Source organism: Mixophyes fleayi, chromosome 6 (genome assembly GCF_038048845.1).
Source record: "Mixophyes fleayi isolate aMixFle1 chromosome 6, aMixFle1.hap1, whole genome shotgun sequence".
Lineage (NCBI taxonomy): Eukaryota > Metazoa > Chordata > Amphibia > Anura > Limnodynastidae > Mixophyes > Mixophyes fleayi.
Genome location: NC_134407.1, coordinates 13,137,523 through 13,161,221, shown reverse-complemented (window position 1 = coordinate 13,161,221; position 23,699 = coordinate 13,137,523). Strand labels below are relative to the sequence as shown.

The 23,699-nt window shown below is 43.1% G+C and overlaps 1 protein-coding gene across 1 annotated transcript; it reads left to right on the top strand.

Annotated features, from left to right (window-relative positions):
* The first annotated feature begins 1,057 nt into the window (after window positions 1-1,057).
* Window positions 1,058-23,656, top strand: IFFO1 (intermediate filament family orphan 1). The gene is made up of 9 exons (XM_075215853.1): window positions 1,058-1,877; window positions 15,559-15,619; window positions 16,992-17,087; window positions 17,742-17,882; window positions 18,247-18,413; window positions 20,645-20,765; window positions 21,741-21,836; window positions 21,980-22,110; window positions 22,792-23,656. The coding sequence occupies exons 1-9, from the start codon at window positions 1,309-1,311 to the stop codon at window positions 22,880-22,882; spliced, it is 1,473 nt and encodes a 490-aa protein (XP_075071954.1). The 5' UTR covers window positions 1,058-1,308; the 3' UTR covers window positions 22,883-23,656.
* The last annotated feature ends 43 nt before the right edge of the window (window positions 23,657-23,699 follow it).

Below are 23,699 nucleotides of genomic sequence, written 5' to 3'. Positions count from 1 at the left end.
GACCTGTCACACTCCAGCTTGTACTCTCTGTGTACACAGACCTGTCACACTCCAGATTGTACTCCCTGTATATACAGACCTGTCACACTCCAGCTTGTACTTCTGTGTACACAGACCTGTCACACTCCAGCTTGTACTCCCTGTATACACAGACCTGTCACACTCCAGATTGTACTCCCTGTGTACACAGACCTGTCACACTCCAGCTTGTACTCCCTGTGTACACAGACCTGTCACACTCCAGTTTGTACTCTCTGTATACACAGACCTGTCACACTCCAGATTGTACTCCCTGTATATACAGACCTGTCACACTCCAGCTTGTACTTCTGTGTACACAGACCTGTCACACTCCAGCTTGTACTCCTGTGTACACTGACCTGTCACACTCCAGCTTGTACTCCTGTGTACACAGACCTGTCACACTCCAGCTTGTACTCCCTGTATACACAGACCTGTCGCACTCCAGCTTGTACTCCGTGTACACAGACCTGTCACACTCCAGCTTGTACTCCTGTGTACACAGACCTGTCACACTCCAGATTGTACTCTTAATGGTGACTTTATTTCTTCTATAATGCTGTGTGGACACAACTTGTGTGATCCAGGGGAGTTGTTACTTTTTACTGTTGTGTTACCACTGCTGTTTCCTGATGCTGGAGGTTTTTTTGACACTTTTTAATACATTTTAATGATGTGGAGAAGGAAAGAAATTTGATCTACTCTGTGTCCATTGTGAGGGCACCTTGTACTGTAACATTTACTAGTCCAACACAAGCCCCTTACATGCAGCTGGCAGGCCCTGCTGAGGATGCAGTACAGGAGGTGCATTAATCCTGCGGGAGATTTGTCCCAGTCCCCAGTAATGTGATGTCCCTCTCCCTCCACCCATTGTGTGTCCCCTACCCATTGTCTGTGCTCCCCTGTCCTATGTCTCTCTGTCTCTAGCCTCCTGTGTGTCCTCTCCATTCCTTCTTCTCCCCCCCCCCATCTCTCTCTGCGTCCTCCCCCCTCTCTCTGCAGTTGGTCTGTATGATGCCTGCAGTGAATATAACAGGAATGTCCCCACCTCCCTCTCCCAGCTCGTCACAGCTGATGTGACTTATTCATCCAGCCCATTTCTTTCCCCTAGTCATGATCTTTTTCTCTTCTTTTCCTCCTTCTATCCTTCTGCATTTTCCCTCTCCTCCATTCTCAGTGTCGTTCTCTGTCCTTACATCACAGATGATGTGAGTCCCCCCACCCTCTTCTTCTGGCTGGTCCTCCCCTTCTCTCCCTCCTCTCTGCAGTACTCCGAGCAGTCCAGCCATGAATCCTCTATTAACTCCCAATCTCCTCCTGCTCTCATCAGATCCCCCTCACCAGTCGGACGACAGCCCCCCTACATCTCCTCAGTCATCGTTACTAATGGGGGGACCCTATCCTCAGAGTGGGGGGGCCTCAGCCTTGCGCAATGACTTTGGTTCCAACATCAGCGTCCTGAAGACCCTCAATCTGCGTTTCCGTTGCTTCTTGGCCAAGGTGCACGAACTGGAGAGGAGAAACCGGTCCCTGGAGAGGGCATTGGAGAGAGCCCAAGGAGCAGGGCCCATCACCCGGGACCAGGCAGTCCAGACCGGCTTTGTGGGGCCCATCTTACCCCCACCGTTATTGGGGCTCACTCGTCCCACTCCCAGTCCTCCTCCACAGCCATGGGTCTATGGTCCAAGGAGGCTGATGACCAGGTCCGACGTAGGGTCAGTCGGCACCGGATGCGGAGCCTATTGGGGCCACGCCGATGGGGTTGGGGTGCAGATTGACACTATAACCCCCGAAATTAGAGCTCTTTACAATGTTCTGGGGAAGGTGAAGAGGGAGCGCGATGCCTATAAACAGAGGTAAGGCAGCATGTTTATCATATATGTATAAAATGCATAATTCACAAACTGTATACAACTCCTTGCAGAGTGTATCTGTTATCCATAAAACTGTAAACATGCCGTCACCACTTAGACAACAAGCTAAACATTTCAAACACCGTAGGCGATACAACAGAACAAATCTATCGCTCCCAGGCCTTGCATTATAAGTAGTGCTGAAAAGCAAATTTACAGTCTGTGTGGTGCAGGAGTCACAGAGGCACAAGGACAGTTCCTGATGTCATAGTGTTTTGCAGTCGCAGATTTCAATCCATAAATTAAGTTTTAATGGGAGATAGAGATGCCGACTGGCCGTGTAGAGATCAGGACAGGAAGATTTATTTATAAGACTTTATTTCATATTATAGTTATGCTTTATACTTTGTTTTATACTTTTTTTTGTTCCAACTAATCCTCTGTGTGTGCACTGGCGTAGAGACAGCTAATTGTTTAACTAGAAAATCTATAACACATGTCTGTCCTCAGGATTAAAAAACAAACATTTCCAACTAGTTTAAACTAGTATAAATGACGTACAAAAAACATGCAGCACTTATCCATCTATAGTAATAATATAGAAATATATATATATATATATATATATATATATATATAGATCATTAAACTAAACCATTTTAATCTGTTTAACTACTCATCCTCAAAATTTGTTAAAGCTTAACTAATTAGGGCTTCTGTCCTAGTGAGGAGTTTGTAAAGAGTGCAAACTTGTATCGGTATAGACCATGTTTGAGGGGTAAGGGATGTAAATTAAATTTTCTATGACATGCAGGAAAAATATACTGGCTGCATTTCCACGTAGCACACAAACACTAGGCAGTTTTAAGGTTACATTGATATTTAGAGTTGAGCTAGAACGAGCACCCTCCCAACTCTAAATCTATGTGCACATTTTTTAATTTTGCCCACTGAAGTGCATTATGGTTTTGGCAAAGTGCAAAATTGCACCGTCGAGTTGGATTTGCTCCGAGCTCTAGATGAGGCCTGTAATGACTGAGTACTGCATACAGGAAAAATGATGAACTGCTGTGTTTGTGGTGAATATGAGGGGAAGTGGTGAATATAGCCAGTGTCGAAATAGCAACGGTGCGGAGACTGGCAGCTGGGTACACGGAAACGTGGGTTCAGAGATACCGTTCAGAGACTGCTGCCAGCTGCAGTACATCTAGACAGGGGGAGGGAGGAGTTTTTGGAGTACAGAACAACTTATAATACTAAGGTTACTTAGTGCGTAGGGCTGAAAACATACACTGGTCTATCAGTTTCAACCTTTCATAAATTCTCAGTGCGTTGATCCAGAGGAAGGCAAAACATGCAGAGGTGAAATTAGTGAGCCGTGGGCCCCGGTGCTGAGAATCGGGGAGGAGAGAACCGAGGCCCACAACTCGCTAGTTCCCCGTGTAGTGGGCCCCATTATCTCCATGGGTCCCAGTGCACCGCTCCTGTTGCATCAATGGTAGTTTAGTTCTGCCACTGCCCCCACGTGACGGTTGTCAATTTAGCTTCACAGGGGGGGGGGGGGGGGAATTCCTTCCTTACCCTAAAAATGGCAATTGGATGAATTCCTTGTATCAGACATCCCCATAATGCCCTTAATGTATTTTTACATTTTGTTAATGAACTTGACATCATCACCTCTTGTGGTAAAGAATCCCACAGTTTAAAAACTCTTACAGTAAAGAACCCTGACTTTATTCTGATGGTGAAATATATTTTTTCCATTTGTAATTGTGCAACGCCTGTAGCAGTATCCTAGGGACGCTGCCTCCCGATGACGGCAGATGAGGTCACCGGGGGGGCATGTAGGAGTGAGGCACGGGGCTCATTGGATCATTGGATCGGACACGATAACGTGGACCGTCATGTCATTGCGAGATCACTTATAGGGAGACCACGGGGGGGACAGAGTCTATTTAATGCGCTGTTTTCCCCATGCAGGGACAGTGGAAATTTTAACCCTGTGTGGGGAGGTGAGCAGCATACATTTCTAATAGTCCCTGTAGGGGTAATAAAAAGGGGTAGAGGACCCCAGTAGTTATTCCGTAGACCCAAGACCCAACCAGAATAAGGGGTACGTGGCAAATGCCTTGTTACAGTAAATGTTACTATAAATTGATGACTCCATTCGGGAGTCTAGAGTCCCCCACTTGTCATGACCCCATTAGAGAAAAGAGGGGTACCCCAGAAGTAACATCTTCTGGATGTTTGGCACTACAGGGGAAAATAAAACCGAGAGATCCTTCTTTCAGGTGCCGAGTGGAGTAGCCCCTTGGAATGACCCCTGTGAGGGGGGGGGGGGGGGGGGTGCAGCAGGCTAACTGGGAGTGCAGCTGGTATGGAGGTTGTAGACTGTACAGCATAGGAGTCCCTGGATGAGGGGTGTGTTGGCTCCTCATGTGAGGAGAGAGTCTCTGGATATTGGGATGGAGGTGCCGGAGGATCTGTGAGGCGGCCGTCCGCATGCTTGTGATGGGGTGAGCTGGATTCAGTGAGAAGCCTGTGTAAAGCAGCCTGTGTAAAGCAACCTGTGTGTGTCTGTGGAACTACTGCTCCCAGCAGTTGGTGGAGATGAGGAGATATTAAAGTTTATTTCCCTTGGTTTGAATGGAGATGGCATTGCCCCCAGCATTATCTGTCCTGCACCACGCACACACTAGTGTGCACTCCATATGTGAGGGGTCCTCTGGTATTGTTTGCCCATACCCACCAGCTAGTCGGGGCAGGAAGGACCGCATGTAATTGCAGCTAAGGCCACCAGGGGCACCCTTCATATTTGGTGACCCCTTGCCTTATGTATGGTCCATGAAAAAGTTTCAAACCTCTTGTTATCATTTACCTTCCATTGTCTTTGTTACTGCCCACCTCTGTACCCCTCAAGATCTTCTATGTCCTTAATACAGTGAGGTTCACAAGGCTATAGCCCATATTCAAGATGTGCTCTAAGCAGCCGCTTATACAATGGCAATATACTAAGTTTACAAAACAAGCTTTAATCCCCCTTTTTTCCATCCCTATATTGTATTCTGCTTTGCAGCCACTGCCTGGTACTGTGCAGATACTCAGCTTTCTGTCAATTTCCTAAGTCCAGTTCCATTTCTGTTTTCTCTAGTTACATTTAATGTGTATGTATCATATTCAGTAATCCAAAATCATATCAGTAAGTTAATTGGCTGCTATTAAATTGGCCCTAGTATGTGTGTGTGTTGGGAATTTAAACTGTAAGCCCCAATGGGGCAGGGTTTGATGTGAGTGAGTTCTCTGTACAGCGCTGCAGAATTAGTGACGCTATATAAATAAATATTGATGATGGTGATGATTCAGTACCTAGACACATAACTCTACATTTCTGGGCTTCAGATTCCATCTGCATGTGCCTGTCCAGTTTAGCAGTGTGTCCAAATCTTTTTGTAGCCAGTTACTATCCCGCTCTGTGTTAATAACCGAGATAGCTCAGTTTCACCAGCAAATATGGACAACTGACTTTCTAGGTCAAGTACAAGGTCACTAATACAAGTAATGGTGAATGATAGGACCCAATACTTATCCCTGTGGTACACCAATAATAATTTTAGCAGGCCTAAATATGTTTTACAAATGCCTCAGTGATATCATTGGTCCCTGGTGAATACATAGACTGTGATCTCATGAATGTCTCGGCTGTGTAAAGGCAACAGATGCACTGTGATCAGCCCGTTCAGTATTCCTAGCCGGGGGAGGGGGGCAATAGGACAGTACAGTCAGACCAGATAATGGGGGGCAGTAGTCAGTGGGACAGTACATTCAGACCAGATACTAGGGGGGGGAGTAGTCAGTAGGACAGTACAGTCAGACCAGATAATGGGGGGGGGCTGTAGTCAGTAGGATAGTACAGTCAGACCTCATACTGGGGGGGCAGTAGTCAGTAGGCAGGGCTGGAATAAGGGAGTGGAGGCCCCTGGGCTAAGTTTGGACTTCGCTGCACAGGGTACGCAGGTCGCGGTCCTATTAGCCAGTTGCCGGTGTAGTGTAGAAGGGTCAGATGGTCCGGGTCACACCAATCGGGAATATGCGGTACCAAGGGAAATCCAAAGGAGTAGTCGCCAAGCCGGGGTCACAACAGGAAAGCAGGAACAGTAGAACACACAGGAAACCAGGAGCAAGGAACCAGTAACACAGGCTAGTAGACCTGTTACTCTGGCACCCTAATTGCGCCAGAGTCAGGTTTAAATAATGGTCAGGAGGACTTGATTGGCAGGAACAGGAAGCGGAGGCAGCGGCGTCCCGTTGCCTAGCAACGGGACAGAGGAAAGGGCGCATGCGTCCGACAGTAAAGAGAACCCGGAAGGACTCTGGAGCAGCCAGCAGGGAGATCAGACGTCCGTTCCCCGACTGACAGGGGATCAGCGGGAACGGCGTCTGACAAAATCATGTCAGACTTGTGTCCACCTTCAATTTAAACTCTAGACAATTTTTAGGAAAAACAAGTGAAAAAAAACTACAATACCCCAGTTGCATATGTCTGCACACCCTTAAACTAAGAATTTGTGGAAGTACCTTTGGTTTTTATTATAGCAATGAATCTTTTTGACTAAGTCCTTATCTCCTTCTCACACCTGGACTTTGCAATTCTATCCCACACTTCCCTGCAAAAAAAGTTCAAGGTCCGTCAAACTGTAAGGGGATCTCCTGTGCACGCCCCTCTTTAGGCCGTTCCACAGGATATCAATGGCATTGAGGTGTGGGTTGTGACTGGACCATTCCAAGACTCTGATCATCCTTTTCTGAAGCCATTCCTTGGTTGACTTAGATGTGTGCTTAGGATCGATATCATGTTGGAAGGTGAAATTGCTCTTCATCTTCCGCTCTTTGACAGTGGCCAGCAGGTCTTGTTGCAAAATATCTTGATATTTGGAGCACCTGCCCCATCTAAAGAAGCAGCCTCAAAACATTATATTGCCACCACCATGCTTGACAGAATTATTGGTGTTCTTTGGATGATCAGCTGTGGTTGTCTTTGTGCCAAACATATATTTTAAAATTAAGGCCAAAAAGTTCAACCTTGGTCTCATCAGATCTCAATACATTTCACCCCATGGTTTGAGGTGATTGAATGTATCTTTTGCCCAATTTAGAGGGACTTTGAGGTGTTGTGTATCTTGCCACCCTACCCCATAGCCCAGAAATTCCTCTCCCTTAATGTTGTCCTTGGTCTCTTGGTAGCCTCCCTGATGAGTTTTCTCCTTGTTCTTTATTCAACTATGGGGGACATCTTGACCTTGCAATGTCTCTGTCGTGTCACATTTTCTCCCCTTATTGATGGCAGTCTTCATAGTGTTCCATAGTACATGTAAGGCAGTTTCAATTTTATGTTACCCCTCTCCTGATTGGTACATTTTAACAATGAGATCCTGTAGGTGTTTTGATGGCTATCCCAGTAGGATGCAACCAAGAAAACAACAAGGAAATCCTACAGGAACATCTTTATTTTTGGTGAATCATAACCTCTTTCATTGCCAGCTGTATGCTAATTACCTTTGGACATGATTTCGAATGTGACTGGTTATCTCTGAAAACAGCTACAGCCCCATTATGAGTGGATGTGAATACTTTTGCAACTATGTTATTGTAGGATTTTTTTTATCTTAAATTCTGTTTTATCTTGATTTCAGGCTTTACATCAGAAACACCTGCAATTTCAATAAGGGTGTGTAGACTTTTTACATCCACTGTAGAGCCACCAACTAAATATAACCATATTCTATTGATAAATAGAATATGATTACATTCGTATGTAAAGTGCATCTAAACAGATCTGACAGTAGAAACCATGGTTTACAGTGTTATCATACCAATTTGTGTTTTTCAAAAATGTGCTTGTTCCATTATTTACGTTTACCACATGTTAACTCATCGGAAAGCCTACATCAGTGTTGACTAACCTGTGACACTTCAGGGGGTAAATGTATCAAGCTGAGAGTTCTCTGATCAGATTCTAGCTATCATTTATTTAGTACATTCTACTAAATGATAGCTAGAATTTGATTGGTTGCTATGGGCTTGATACATTTACCCCCAGGTGTTGTGAAACTACAAGTCCCAGCAAACCCTTCCAGCAATAAGCTGCTATATATTGGCAAAGAATGCTGGGACTTATAGTTCCACAACACCTGGAGTGTTACAGGTTAGCCAACACTGGCCTACATTAAGCTCTACGCGACCTGTCTACGGACAGTATAGGGAGAATTTCTCAATTCCTCAAGAAATATCCACTGTGATCGTTAAATGTGACCTATTTCAAAAAATGATTCTTCGCTCACGGGCGGCTTTAAGACATTGCCCAGGGCAGAGAACACATCAGTGGGCCCCATAACTCTTAAAATTTTGGTCGTACTTCGCAACTGTATCCTAAAGGTAGAGCGCGTGCCTGGGCCCATACCCTTGCTGCGTGCCATATCAATGTCTCCGTTTAAACTTTCTTTCAACCGCATTCCAAACTGCTTGTTGTTTTGATTGTTGAACAATTTTGTCTAATTTTGTAAGAGTCTCACATTCCTTCCCCCCACTTTATTTCTGATACGTGATGGCTCCGGATAAGAATGTCCCCCTCCTCGTTTCGTTTTACTCACTGAAGAGAAATGTAGTATGATATCAGGAATTCAGAGTGACCCCAGGGTTCATGTTTGAGGATTGATAAACAGGGCAGTTTGATCTTCCTCAGTAACCGCCAGGGCCGGATTAACCCGAGGTCTAACTGGGCTATAGCCCAGGGGCCTCGGGCATCCAGGGGGCCCTTCAAAGTCCTCAGCAGCATTATTGATCGGTCCGGGGGCGGAGGCGCCCCCAGCCCGATCAATGCTGCTGAGCACTGTCACTGTAGTCCTCCGTCCCCGGCGCTCAGTAATCTGCTTACTGAGGAGATCTCGCGAGTGAACTCTCGCGAGATCTCCTCAGTAAGGAGCTTACAGCGCGCCGGGGACGGAGGACTACAGTGACAGGTAAGCGCTTGTGGGGGGGCCCTCACGGGGTACGGGGGGGGCGGCGGGTGGCTCACATTGGGGGCCTCACGGGGGAATGGAGGCGCCCTTAGCCCAGGGGCCTCCATTCCCTTAATCCGGCCCTGGTAACCGCGCAAAATGCAATCTAATAATTTACTATAGGATTAAAATGTTAGAAGACAAGAGCACACCTAATCCATTAATAGGAACACAGTTAGTTAAAAGTTATAAATTCTTTACTATATCAGTTGTTAAAAAAGAAAAACACGTATTCGCAAACAGATCCCATTCATAGTTTAGTTAGAATTTTTTGGGGTTATATATGAAAATATCTTAGATTAGAGTGATCATGTGAAGAAAAGAAGTGAATATTAAGAGTTATAGTGAAGAATAAAATAAAATGATTAAACTACATTCCCATAAAATAGAACAGATATTATTTTTGTTCAATAGTGTCTAACTCCAAATTATGATTCAGAATACGTTCTGTGTTGATTAGATTAGATTTATCTTGTTCATTGTATAATTAGTTGAAGATTAATTATTCACATCCATTTATTCATACCTCCCAAGTGTCCCGATTTCAGTGGACTGTCCCACTGTCCCGCCCGACTTACAATTTGTCCCGGTATTGCAGCTCATGCTCCGATACCAGGACATAGCAGCCAGTTTCCCCGGTGGTCTAGGAGGAAGTGGGGCAGGACATCTGTCCAAAAAACGCTACTGCGCATTACCAAACAGGAAGTTTGTTGGCAGCGATTAGGCTCCGCAGAGGGCGTGGCTTATTTGTCCCTCTTTCAGACCTTCAAATGTTGGGAAGTTGCTGAGCTCTTTGAGATCCAAATCTCTCCATATGGGGGAGATTGCAGTCATTGAGTACTGGCTGTATATAAAGTGTATAATCATGTAAATATTTTGCATATTTTTACGTTTTCTGATGCCTGTAGCTGAGCCTTCTGACCATTTGTATGTTCCAGTGTGCCAAGGTGCGTGTGGCTTTCATGCAAGAAAAAATGGAGATTTTTTTTTTTTTAAATATGAAGTCATTAGTGTTCGTCTTAAGCCATCTGAAACGCTTGGAGATTGTGCTGCATATTACTTTCCACTTTGTGCATTTAATGCTTCAATAAAAATGGACTTTATAATTAAAGCAACTGGCAATGGTCTCCTGGGTGCGGATTTGGACAGTTTCCTAACTGAGAATTCCGTCATCCTGCGCCAGGTCTGATTCTAAGGCTGGGCACACAGTACAGAAAATCTCTTCCGATGCGATTTTGCCAACGACTGAAAGTGTCAATCAGCAGCCGATTCCTGTGTACACACTATACACGTTTTATACAATTTACCCTCAGATCTGTGCTCTTCATCTGTCATAACCGTCGGCTGAAGAGATAGCGACTCTGTAAAGTCTATGGAGGTCTATGAACACTTCTGGTCCTGAGTGCATACTCACTGCAGAATCGGCACAACATCGATCTGTCGTTTATAGAATCAAATCAAACGGTACGATGAGCTTTAAAACGATAAAACATGATCGTGGGATAATGCGATATCAGACCTAACGGTTGTTTATCATGTGATTAGAGGGTAGCACGGTGACTGTGGTTAGCACTTCTGCCTCACAGCGCTGGGGTCATGAGTTCAATTCCCGACCATGGCCCTATCTGTGTGGAGTTTGTATGTGTTTGCGTGGGTTTCCTCCGGGTGCTCCGGTTTCCTCCCACACTCCAAAAACATACTAGTAGGTTAATTGGCTGCTATCAAAATTGACCCTAGTCTCTCTCTGTCTGTGTGTCTGTGTATGTTCGGGAATTTAGACTGTAAGCCCCAATGGGGCAGGGACTGATGTGAGTGAGTTCTCTGTACAGCGCTGCGGAATCAGTGGCGCTATATAAATAAATGGTGATGATGATTGGCCCGATAATTGGGTGAAAAACCTGTAGTGTGTACCCAGCCTTACAAGGGATTTACTCCTTTGCAGACCTGAGCGTTCTTTGCTAAGATTGAGCATCACCTACATATAATACATTAGTATTTATCTGCAATGCTGTGTTTTACAGCAGGACTGTAATAATAGTATTTCTTATCCCTATTTATATTACAGTAATTTCTCACTACTGTTCCAATTAACTACTTGATTTTCAGTGAATGAGCTTTCCAGTTAAATAGATGATTTGCCTGTAAGTGAAATCCGCTCTGTCGGCAGATGAGCTCGGTCACATCGTGCCTGCAGCAGAACTGAGATGTTGGACGTTTCCGTGTCATCGTTCGTACCTTGCAGCAGTGTACATTCCTACAGCCATACAGCCATTGCATGTGGATAAGAGGGAACAGCTGGTGGTCCTATTGAGTAGGGGGATGAAACATTCTTTGAATTGAACATTATTTGAATTTTCAAACCTCCCGCCTAAATGCTGTTTGATCTGACTCTTGGGGGACATTGAATAGCTTTTTTATTTTTTATATTTAATATTTTACTTAATTTGACTTCTCATTAGTGTTTGACTGGTTTTAGGATCAGTATTTATAGTGTATTGTATAGTATAGTATATAGAGTATTACCGGCGCACTGACACAGAATAATATATAGCTGATGTTTGTGAGGCATATTTAAAGCACAGTTGTTATAGAGAGAGCACAGAACTCGCTTATTCAGCGGTTCCAGTGACCACTCAGGAGTTCGATACCCAAACATGGTATAAAGTAAAGTATATTTAAATCTACAAGGGAGGATCTGACTGTTATAAATATTTTATATGTAACAATCCATCATTATTTCCTTCAGTGCAGTGTGGTATTTTTCGTCATAGATCTAAATATCCATCAAATCTAATATTCAGCTTGTATGTGACTCAATGAATACATTACATTAAACAACATCATAGTTTATCAGGTTGCAAATAAAAAAAAAGAACTTTGGAAATGTTTTCAGTTAAATGTGGAATGTTCAGAATGTGGCACAAAGATGATTCATTGGATTGGATTAAAATCACTTCAGTGACTCAGTTTATCAGAATGTAGAATCTTGTGAGATGTTCAGGGCTCAGTAAGTGAAGAGTTCACACAAAAATCATCACATCATCATCACTATTTGTGGTGGTCGAGACGGATGGGATTTCCTTCCCTTACCTTGTCCTCCAGACACGAGTCAGGTTCTTTTCTGTTTGGATATCCGGTGGTCAGGAGATAAATACTTCAATGAAAGGGACAAGGATCGGTCAAACAACTTGGGTTTATTAAGAATGCGGTAAGGATAATTTTGGTAAGACACCGCGCCACTGACCCCTTCAATGGTAATGACAAAATAATCATTTGATCAGCATAGAGCACAATAGCATTTAACATATAATATACACCTGGTGAGTATAAGGCACAATAGTGATAACATCTTCAATATCAATAAATCAATTTTTAGGTAAATCACTTAACATTAACATTCATCTAAAACATTTGGTGCACCAATATTATCCCTGGTAACATTACCATATTTTACACTCTGTCCTGGGTTGAACTGTGCACAGGAATTTTGTAGTGTTTAAATATCTAGCAAAGGTTTCCAGAAGGGTTAATAATCCCAATTAAGTCTCTGTACTTTCTCTCTAAAAGGTAGATGTTAAACTGTAGGCAGTGTTAAAGATTATAACAAAACAAAGGACTGTTGCTCAATTCAGTCACAAGATGGCGCTGTTCTCTCATCACTCTTCCCTCTGACACTGGGGTGTGTGCAGTACACTGCAGGCAAGGATTTTACCTTAAAAAGGTTCTGCAGTTTGTGGAGACTGTGTTGGACGCCCCACTGTGTGTCCCCAGCCGTGTGTGCTGGCAATGTCACCAGTTGCAGCAGCAGATCAGTCTGTTCATGTCAGCTTCCCCTTTCTTGTTGCTATATCACACACTCCTCCTTCCTGCACATCCTCCTGGGTACGTCCTTTCAGTTCAACTGTCAAGTGTCATTCCCACTGTGTCTTCCTCAGCCTCTAGTAACCCCTTGTAGCCCTGCATTTTAAAAGCGTATATGCACTTCCTCTGTGCTGTTTAATAGGGCTTTGGGGCACCACATATTTATTTATATAGCGCCACTGATTCTGCAGCACTGTACAGAGAACTTACTGACATCAGTCCCTGCCCCATTGGGGCTTACAGTCTAAATTCCCTAACACACACACACAGACACAGGCATAGAGAGAGAGAGAAACTAGGGTAAAAAATTTTATAGCAGCCAATTAACTGACTAGTATGTTTTTGGAGTGTGGGAGGAAACCCACGCAAACACGGGGAGAACATACAAACTCCACACAGATAAGGTCATGGTCAGGAATTGAACTCATGAGCCCAGTGCTGTGAGGCAGAAGTGCTAACCACTGAGCCACCGTGCTGCCCCAATGTCTGTCTGTGGGTGTCTTACATACTTGCCAACTCTCCCGGTATGTCCGGGAGACTCCCGCATCTCCCAAAACGCTGCGATTCACCGGGAATCACGGTGTCACCGGGAATCGCGGCGTCTGGCCCTGCTCCCGCTGTAAAATGATGCGCTTTGCATCATTACGTCACGGGAGCGGGGCCAAAATTACGCAATTTTCGGAGCCCGCCCCCCTGTACGCCCACCTTCCCCGGCAGGCTCCCGGATAATACTTGCAATAAGTTGGCAAGTATGGTGTCTTATCCTCATCTGAGTCTCAGTCCCAACCCTATAGACAATAATTAATTAGCAGCAGAATCCATATATCTGCTTCTTCCTCAAAACTGCCATTTTGTCCCCTCACTGACCCAGAGCCTCTTTCCTCTAAAATGGTGGACGTTCGACTGACTGTTACCATGGAAACACAATAGAAACTTATACTTCCTAACTTGAAAAATGATTTCAGGGAGATTAAAGGGCACTTTTGAGCCGCTCGAAGCGGCGCTGAAGTGGGCGTGTCCTGTCCTGGCCAAGGGGTGTGTTCTGCCCCACAGAAGGGCATCTATTATTATTTATATAATTATCATTCCAACAACTCCTACCATATAAGCAGAGCCGGATTTAGACCTCATGGGGCCCTAGGCAAGATACTGGTTTAGGACCCCCTCCGTGAAAAAATCCATAGCACTATAGTTCTTTAGCATAACATATACCCCTATTCAGGGGCTGGCTGGCAGACTTTAGCCCAGGGGGGGAGCAAGCATATAGCACTGGCCCATAAGTAGCGGTCCATTTTTAAAGGGTGGTCTCACTGCCAGCCCTGGGCGGACCCTCTGGGGACCGCTGGGCCCTAGGCAATTGCCTAGTGGTTAATTCGGCCCTGCATATAAGTACCTGGCTCACTGGACTTTGTCATTTTTAATCCCAGGTTTCTTTTGCCCCTCTTTTTTGCTGACTTTTGCACAGACTACCCTGTGGCACAGATATTCTCATTTTCTCAGATATCCCTCCCCATTAATCAGAGTGTTGTCCCTTTACTTAGCGAGTCATCCCCTGTTTGTCATCACACAGCCAGGGAACTGTCCAATGTATAACTGTCCGGTTCCACGATGAGCACAGAATTCTTCTGACAGTCAGCGCATATTACCGCCATGTGCCGAGCGGTGACGCACACGCGCAGACAACTCTCAAGGACCTCTGCGAAAGTCAGGGAGCTTTGTCTACTCTCCCGGGAGTCAGGGAGGTCTCCCAAAATTCCAGGAGTCTCCCGGACATTCCGGGAGGGTAGGCGAGTATGAAGAAACTGCGACAGTATTTATCAGGAAATTTGAAAGCCTTTTATTTACATATTTGATTTACATATTATATATATATATATATATATATATATATATATATATATATATATATTTATATATATTACATAAATATTAAGAAATAAATTAAATTCATTACATGAAGGAGAAGTACAGACTAATAACAGTACTAGATACAGGGGCACTGTTATTGGAGTTACTTGAGCACAAGTACTGTGAGGTAATGCCAAATAATAACATCAGAGGACCAGAAATAATGTTAATTTTCACCAGTTGTATCAATTTTAGGGTGCAGAGCGTCTGGTCAGCACATTATGTTAACATTTCGTCTGTGATACATGGTACTGGGCCATTCAGGCTAATGACCCTATAATTGTATCTTCTGGTTAATTTTAATCAATCTACAATCAATTTATGGTGTTGCGTCCCTACAGCCAACACCCCTAATCTGTTATTGGGGGAAAAAAGGTTTATGTGTGTGTGTGTGTATATATATATATATATATATATATATAGATAGATAGATATCAGAATAAAGAGAATAACATCAGCCTTTTGTTTCCAAGGCATGTCATTAGTTTGGCTATCACCTCATAATTTTTCCTTTTTCAAATATGGCTACTTTTCAGTCATTGCCCAGACTTGTTATTTAATTATACTGAGCTCCGGGCATGGTGTCCCTCGCACACTTCTCCTTCCCTCAGGTAACTACCCCTCAGACTGCTATTCAAATAAACAACCTCTTTTGACAAAACCCCTTTAGTTTATGAAGTATTTTTTAGCATTTACATCCTTATTAGAGGTTATACACAGGTCCACTAGTAATTACAATGGGACCAGACCCCTATGCAGTCCTCTTACACACATATATATATATATATATATATATATATATATATATATAATATAAAGGCGTATTGCTTTTTGCTGACCATGTGACGTGTTTTTTCCAGATGGGAGGAAGAATATTCTGCTCGCGTTCAGCTGCAGCAGAGAGTGTCAGAGCTGGATGAGGTGAGGCGTCTCCTCCATTCTATCAATCCTGCCTATATCTCCTACACATGTCAGCACATTTCAGCTGTATCCTACGGCATCATCCATCTCTCTGCTGTACTGACTGTCTCTCATCGTTCTATCGCCTTATCTGGCAATATGAATTTTTAATGTTCACCCGATCTGTAAAAGAGAATGAATGCATTGACTTTTCTCATTTCCTTCTGTAGCTTTCAGCCTTGCATTTATATCATCAGAGAAGTTGTTTTATGTTTAGTGACCTGAGAGATGACACAAAGCTGCTCCCTGGACGCAATGATATCCAATGCAGAGACTACAGCAGAGATTGGCTCTATCTCAGGGCACCAAGGCTACATAACTATACCTGATGATATAAATGTATGACTGGAAAAGACAGATGAAACACAAAACCATGTCTTTAGTAAACATAGCTGTAGGTTAAGTTTATAATTAATCCAGGTTCCTCCGCTTCCCATAATTTATCTCATCAAATACATGTACTGCACCCAAGGGAATGTTCTTAACCTGGTATGAAGTTTTGAAGGATAGACAGAAATAGCCAGAAATTATATAACTACGGCTGCAATCTGCAGTATTTATACCAAATAATACCTTGTATTACCAACTGCGCTAAAGGATTAGAATCTCCAGTGTATTGGGGAAATGATATGTCCTTGGCATCTCCCTAGGGAGCTGTAAATATCTATCTTCTGGGGTATGACATGATTTACCCGTTAGAGGTCCCTCGTGCAATTTGTATTTTCCCAGCATTGTGTGTTTCTGGGACTTCTGAAATGGGGACAGCCTGACCCAACTTGTTAATTCCACATTATCAGGATCCAGTAGTTAGTTCCTCTAAAGACAACCATTGAGACAGAAATCAGTAAGTAGGCCGAGCTTGGATAAGATACCACATAAAGTGGAGGCTTTGGTGGTCTTCTGGCTGGACCTTCAGAAGAAGAGGACCTCTTTAGATAGCAGCATATGGTCAGGACAACTGGGTCTGAATAATACTAGGCTCTTTAAATAACCATCCATGGACACCATTGTATGTAATCTGGAGACACTACTCTCATTCATCATCTCCATAAGTAGTTAGAGCCCATTATGTGTAGTCAACTGCACCCCCGTCCTTTCGTCTTGCCCAACCTACCCCCCCCACACACTGTGTTGTGGACCCTCCCGACTAGGCATTGGAGAGCTCCCCGACCCTTGAGGCACCTTATGAGAGCTGGGGTAGTGGTGCCGAAAACAGTTCAGCCAACAGTAGCCAATCAAGGCAGAAGCCCCCGTTTCCCATTGGCTGAATACTGAATTCTCCCAGACTGCCCTTGGTACCACCCTGGTTTCTTTATCTACATTCTCCATGCAGGAGGCCCAAGAGTCTGCGCTCTACCAGGAAGAACTGGCGATGAAGGTCAAACAGCTGAAAGCCGAACTGGTTGTCTTCAAGGGGTTAATGAGCAATGTAAGTATTTGGTCTTTAACCTTTTTATTTTTTTTGGTTCAGTTGCATCTTCATCAAGTTCCTTTTGGTATTTCCAATCCAAAAATACAGTTCAGCGCAAATCCCAAACACTCCGCATGAGATATTGGATATTGGTAAAAGTTCACCTGACGCAAGCTCGAAAAAACCTAAATTATATTAAATAAGACAAATCAATACATAAACTGTGTAAAAAAAAACAACAGTATTTATATGGCTTTAAGGAAACCATTTTAAGAACTGATAAAGCCCTAATATCGGAGGACACAAATATTGGGTCAACTCACCGACAGTGACCACGTAGGATCAAAGAGTGAGGTGAACCTTTCATTTCTTCATCTGTCTTGTTTACTCTGATATTGCAGCATGTAAATTAGAGAGTGTGGATCATTTAATTGTTTCCCTAATAACTAATACATATGTTTTGGCCTTTTTCTCTCAGATGTAATTAAATTATTAGAACCATGGATCCTGGGTCTAGGAATTGTTATAATTGTACCACTTATTATACACCGGCTCTGAATCCGTTTATTGGTTTCTAGTCTATCTAGTCATGGTAAAGACATTAGGAACTAGAGAGCGTATAGGGATAGATCAATCATATCTCAATATAACGTGGTCTGATCTCTGTCCTAGAACCTGACGGACCTGGACACCAAGATCCAGGAGAAGGCCATGAAGGTGGACATGGACATCTGCCGCCGTATCGATATAACGGCCAAACTGTGCGACGTGGCTCAACAGAGGAGCTGTGAAGACATGATAAACATGCTACAGGTCCGTGTGTGGTTTGGACATGTGTAAACGTTAACACCTGGACCGTCTATGGGACATTTATAAATAGTGGTGCAAAAGGGGAGGGGGCAGTGGTGTTGCCCGTAGCAACAAGTGAGATGTTTTATTGCACTAGAAAAATCGCCCGACTGTGGTTGCTATGGGCAACACTTCCTTTGCACCGATTAAATGTCCTCCCCGTGTAGAGCGGCGGTCTTAGGTGAGGACCATTGACCAGGAGACCGGATCAGAACTATTTGCTCTTCAGACTGAAATTTTTGCACATTAATTACACAGTATGGAGCATTTGATAAGTGATAATGTTGTTATGGTGTCAATTCTATTCTATTTTATCCTTTCTCTCCAGACTGTTCACCTCTCTCCCATGAAGGTCTTGGGGAGGAGAAAAGAGAGGAAGCCCGCGACCGACGAGGAGACGTCAGTTTGTGAGAGCGAGAGTGCGAGGGGGGGAGAGGAAGATGAGAGTACAGCGTTGAGTATCAATGAGGAAATGCAGAGAATGCTAAATCAGCTGTGCGTGATTTATTTTCCTCATTATATAGAATATAGACACATACAAAGTCATATTCCATGTACTTTGTAACATGGCTCCATCCAACCACACACAAATAGTTCTACAGACGGATCTTCTGGAGTATAAAATATAACTTTCATCAAATATGATCAAACAGACGTTAGATCTCTTGATACCAGCCTGAGAACTCTAAGGGGTAGATTTATCCCATATCAACCAATCAGATTCTAGCTATCATGTGATAGACACATGATAGCTTGAATCTGATTGGTTGCTCTAAGCAGCCCCTACACTTCTCCTTGTTGAAGATTTAGTAGATCTACCCCTAAGTAGTATCCCGGTATAGGAGTGGAATATCTATTCTGCAGTGTGTTTCAGATATTTTTAAAACCTTATGTTTTATAAACCTGAAATAGTCCATAAGTTTGTGGAGAAAATAAATAACTAATATAACATTTTTAGAACATTGAGCTATTAAGGATATATTATGCAGTTTCACAGATGTTTATACAAGTATTTGACGTTTTTTGATGTTCCCATTACCGAAAAGGGGGACTTTAATACTTTGAATAATTATCACTTTTGCTACTTTTTAACGTCTTCAGCTAATAATAATTAAAAAAAAGTGATTTAAAGTGAGGCAGCCCCAGTCACGGCAGTAACACGATAAGAAGATTCTATAAGAAATCAAATAAAATAGTGACACATTTTGAGACGATAAACAAGAGACGCAGCCAATGGTGAAATATTAAGGCAGGTAGATAGATGTACCCACTTATTAGAACTAGGGCGTGTACCAGAGGACGCCCCTGAACGGACCTAGGAAAAGACACACGTAGAATAAAAGTGTTTCATTTGCGTCTAATTCAAAAACTATAGCATCTGGGCTATTAGTCGAATTTCCTATATAAACTATATATAAATACCAAATAAAATTAAATAAAGCACAAACATCTGTCGGTCTTCCCTTTAGGAATCAAATGGAAATCTTTCCTGCAGTGTCCAAATGGAGATGTCAGTTAATTAATGAGAATTGACGGCAGCGACCTCATATAATATAGCCGCAGCGGTAATCATTTAAGTGTTGTCAGCGGGAGAGTCAGGAAAAGTTAGTTAGAAAGTTAATGTACGAGATCCACTATTTCACTAACAATGTTGGAGAACACAGATTACTTGATACCTTCACATCTTCATATTAGCGAAGTCGTGGATCTCCTACATTAACAAGAGATCAGGCTGCTATTGGGGGTAAACTTACTAACCAATCAGATTCCAGCTCTCATGTTCTAGAATGTACAAGAAAATGACAGCTAGAATCTGATTGGTTGTTACGGGCAACACAGATGGGTTATTTTCAGCTACTCAAAAAACAAGGTTAACGTTCCCTGGGAACAGGAAAGTCCCCTGATGTCCTTCATCAAGCTGGGTACACTCTCTAGCTTTAATATTTCACCGTTGGGCACCTCTACTGTTTATATTTACACAAACACCAAGACTAAGTGAGCAACGGGGACCCAGAGCGCCTCTGCCCTCGATCTAAGAGGGAGGGATTTATGGACTGGTTATATAATGTTTGCTTTGATTACTGTTAAGAAGCCCAGTGACTTTAGTTTATTAGCCATGTGTTCTTAACTCAGAATTGAGGTGTATAACTAGGTTTATTTTCACAGCATTTTTTTGTTGTTGTTCCTTGTTACATCTATTTAAACATTTGTATTTAATTGTTCTATATTTTAATTGTGCATTTTGAATATATTGTCTTAAAATGCACCTGCCACCTACACTCAGTAGAGGCATTTGTTTTGTGAGCTGAGCAAAGCTGAGCAAATGCTAATGTGAAAGCAGCCTATCAATTCACTAGGAACCGGTGACATTACTGAGAACGCAGCCAATCAATTCACTAGACAACCAGTGACATCACTGAGAGTGCAGCCTATCCCTTCACTACGTAACCAGTGACGTCACTGAGAATGCAGCCTATCCAGTCACTAGGAACCAGTGACATCACTGAAGCAAGATGTGCCTACTGGATTAATATGCTGCATTCTCATGAATATTTGTTCAGTCCATAAAATAGCAGCCTTCACTGTTTGTAGGCACCAGGTAAACTTTAAGCAGTAGAGAGAAACTCTACAAAATGTACAACAACAGCCTATAAGCTGTTACTCTCCATCGGGCACGCTGTGCCCCTTTGTACAAACACCAACTAACAATGGTCTTTCTTCTCCAGGCGTGATTATGATTTTGAGGATGATTGCGACAGTCTTGCTTGGGAGGAGACGGAAGAAACCCTCTTACTATGGGAAGATTTCTCCGGATACGCAGTGTCTGCAGGGGAGAACCAAGGAGAGGTAATACCGCCTTACCCCAACATAGATAGAGCATAATATTCACCACCTAAGGGGTAATAACCACTACTATACATATAGAGAGTGTTTCGCTGGGAGGCTACTTAGATGTTTTAACTCTCCAAAAATTACATCTAAAATAAATGTTTTTTTCTTGTTTTATTGAATGAAAGGTTCAGTGTTTGCCGGTCCACTTCAATCAGGTCTCACCTTGTGTTATCTCTTCCTCTGATGATCAGTTAGTCTACTCCAGGCTTTGCCAACTATAGACATCACAATTATCTAATTATTGATAACTTACAGCAGCAGACAAATGGCAAAACAATGAAGCAGAGGAAGAAAAGCTACATAGATTACAACAGCAGCTCCACCATGTAGAGCTGTTTAATTAAATAAGTAACATTGAAATACCAGAACTTAGTAGATGAAAGGGTGAGTAGAGGTGCAGTAGTATGGATAGTTCTGTCCTCTACAGTCTGGTTACCAGTGATCGCATATGACTTCTCTTTTTTAGCTTGTATTTTGTTAACAGCACAATATGTAAATCCTGTTGGTCAACCAGTTTTTTTTAAAAGTTGATTTGTGAAATTATTATTATAGTTAATTTTCCTCTAAAAGGAGATGTCCATCTAGCTATAGATTTTTGGCTAAACCAAAACTTTGACAACTGCTCCATGGTGAAGTCAACTATACTCGCCTTCCTTTAAAGTTTTTGTAGGCTTTCTCAGCTGGCTGTCTATGGAGACAGCCAATTAAAATACAGTAAGGAAATAAGTGGACAACCCCACCATGGAGACAAATGTCAACAGACATGTTAGATGGAGGTCAGATAAATCGGTGGCCAAATTTTTCCATTTTATTTATGGGGCTCCCATATAGGTTTGATGGGAGAATGACAGAGACTATGAGATGACCTCAACTTTGTCCAAGATTCCGGATTGACTCATCTTCTTAATCATCTGTGTTTCTTTGTCCCAGGCTCAGGAGGACAGCCTGGAGGAGGTGATAAAAGACACAGAGTCTCTCTTTAAGAATCGGGAGAAAGAGTACCAGGAAACCATTGGCCAGATAGAGGTAAGCAAGTTCAGACAGTAGGAACGTATCCAGAACAAGATGGTTAGATAATGCTCTGCAGGATGAACGTTCCAGAAGAGGAGCGTGGGGGAGAAAGGTTATAAGGCTTCCAGGACTGACGTCTAAGTTTGCCCTGTTTGCAGCTGGAATTGGCCACCGCAAAGGACGACATGACTCGTCATCTCCACGAGTACATGGAAATGTGCAGTATGAAGAGAGGGCTAGATGTGCAGATGGAGACATGTAGGAGACTCATCAACCAATCAGAGGAGAAGTAAGTACATCACCATCGAACTCGAATAAAATAAAGATAAACGTAAATGCATGTACATAGACCATCTAAATCCGGTAAGTGAATACGACAGACAGGACAACTGTAGATCAGATATGAAAAGATACTGGTCTTGATATGGGCAAAGTGGACCAATAGTGGTGGGCATGGGGGGTCCAAAATTATTGGCATGCTCAAGAATGATCTTATAAAAACGTATTGGCTAAGTTTTGGACATACCAAAAAATCCCAGTTGGCGGATGACTACTATCGGCCTACACCTGCTGTCGTTGGACTAACAGGACCCCCATATGTGTAGCCGCTCACATTGATATTGAAAGATTGGATAGATATGGGGAGTAGATCATTTCTGTTCAAAGCCAGCATGGGCCGATCCTACAATTTGGCTTAGATTATGATTCGATCGGAGTAATATTGGGCATTACAGTCATTTTCAGGCCACACATTCTGTGATATTGGGCTGGTAGTTTGCCGATATCTCCTACAATATCGCAATGTGTGCGTCAGGCATATGTGGTTTGACATCCGTAGATATGAGGGGTTTTATGTGCCGTTAGAAGCGGTGTGTGATATTGGACATCCAGTTGGAAGGAACACCTCAATATGCATTAAAGTAAAATAATTCAGGGACCAGCAGTCACCTGTGACCTTCGCTTTTATTAGGTCACCGCCCCCCAGTAGTGACTCTGCCGGCAACGAGGACCCTGAAGACTCAGACCGAGATCCCCCATCTTCGGACAGCTCGGCCAGATGATAGTAGAAGACCTGTAGACCACTCGGCACCCACCACCACTGCCTCGGGGAACTGTGTGTCGCCGGATGTATATATATTACTTTCCCAGGAAAGATGCTGGGCACATGGGGGGTGCAAACCTGCAAAATGCTAGAAATATGCCAAGGGAAGAAGCTGTCCGACTTAGGGTATGTAAAGGGGTGCAATACTGCCCATACCCTGTATATGGAGGTGCAATGCTATCAGACTTTTGGTTTATATATATGGGTGTGATGCTTTAGACAATGCTGGGTGTGTAAAGCTGCTATACTGTCTGTAGATACTGTCTAACAGGTGTGGGTGCTAGGCATGAATTCACTTTAGTCTCCTGAGGGTAAATACTGGGAATGTATGATGGTCACAAGCCAATGGCGGCCAATGATCTATGCCTATACATAGACACTCTGTACATAAGAGACTGAGATTCTGGGTAGGGCTCTCTACCGATATCTATAGAGATATATTTCTATATATACGTTGTTGGGTCTTCAGTAGACTCTGTCTCCATCTCATGTATATATGATGATAAAGATCCCGACTTACTCTAATGTAATAGGGGGAGGGGGTTCTCATAAATGAATACATTGACTTTCTAGGCTCTATGTGGGACCCTAGAGCCGCCTGGTAAATATGTGTGTTTAAATGATATGTACATTAAGCATGTGTGTATATATTCTATACATACCGTCACAGAGCTCTCTATAAATTATGTACATACACATCTCTATAAATACAGATCTATATCTTAAAGAAAAATTGTGTCTGCTCATTGTTTCCTAATAATTAATAATTACAAAAT

Bases quoted from the DNA above. Each gene is read 5' to 3' on its own strand.
- IFFO1 (XM_075215853.1), top strand. From the start codon at position 1,309: ATGAATCCTCTATTAACTCCCAATCTCCTCCTGCTCTCATCAGATCCC. The intron at 17,088-17,741 runs GTAAGTATTTGG...TCTCTGTCCTAG, and splicing joins TCAAGGGGTTAATGAGCAAT to AACCTGACGGACCTGGACAC. The intron at 21,837-21,979 runs GTAAGCAAGTTC...CCCTGTTTGCAG, and splicing joins AAACCATTGGCCAGATAGAG to CTGGAATTGGCCACCGCAAA.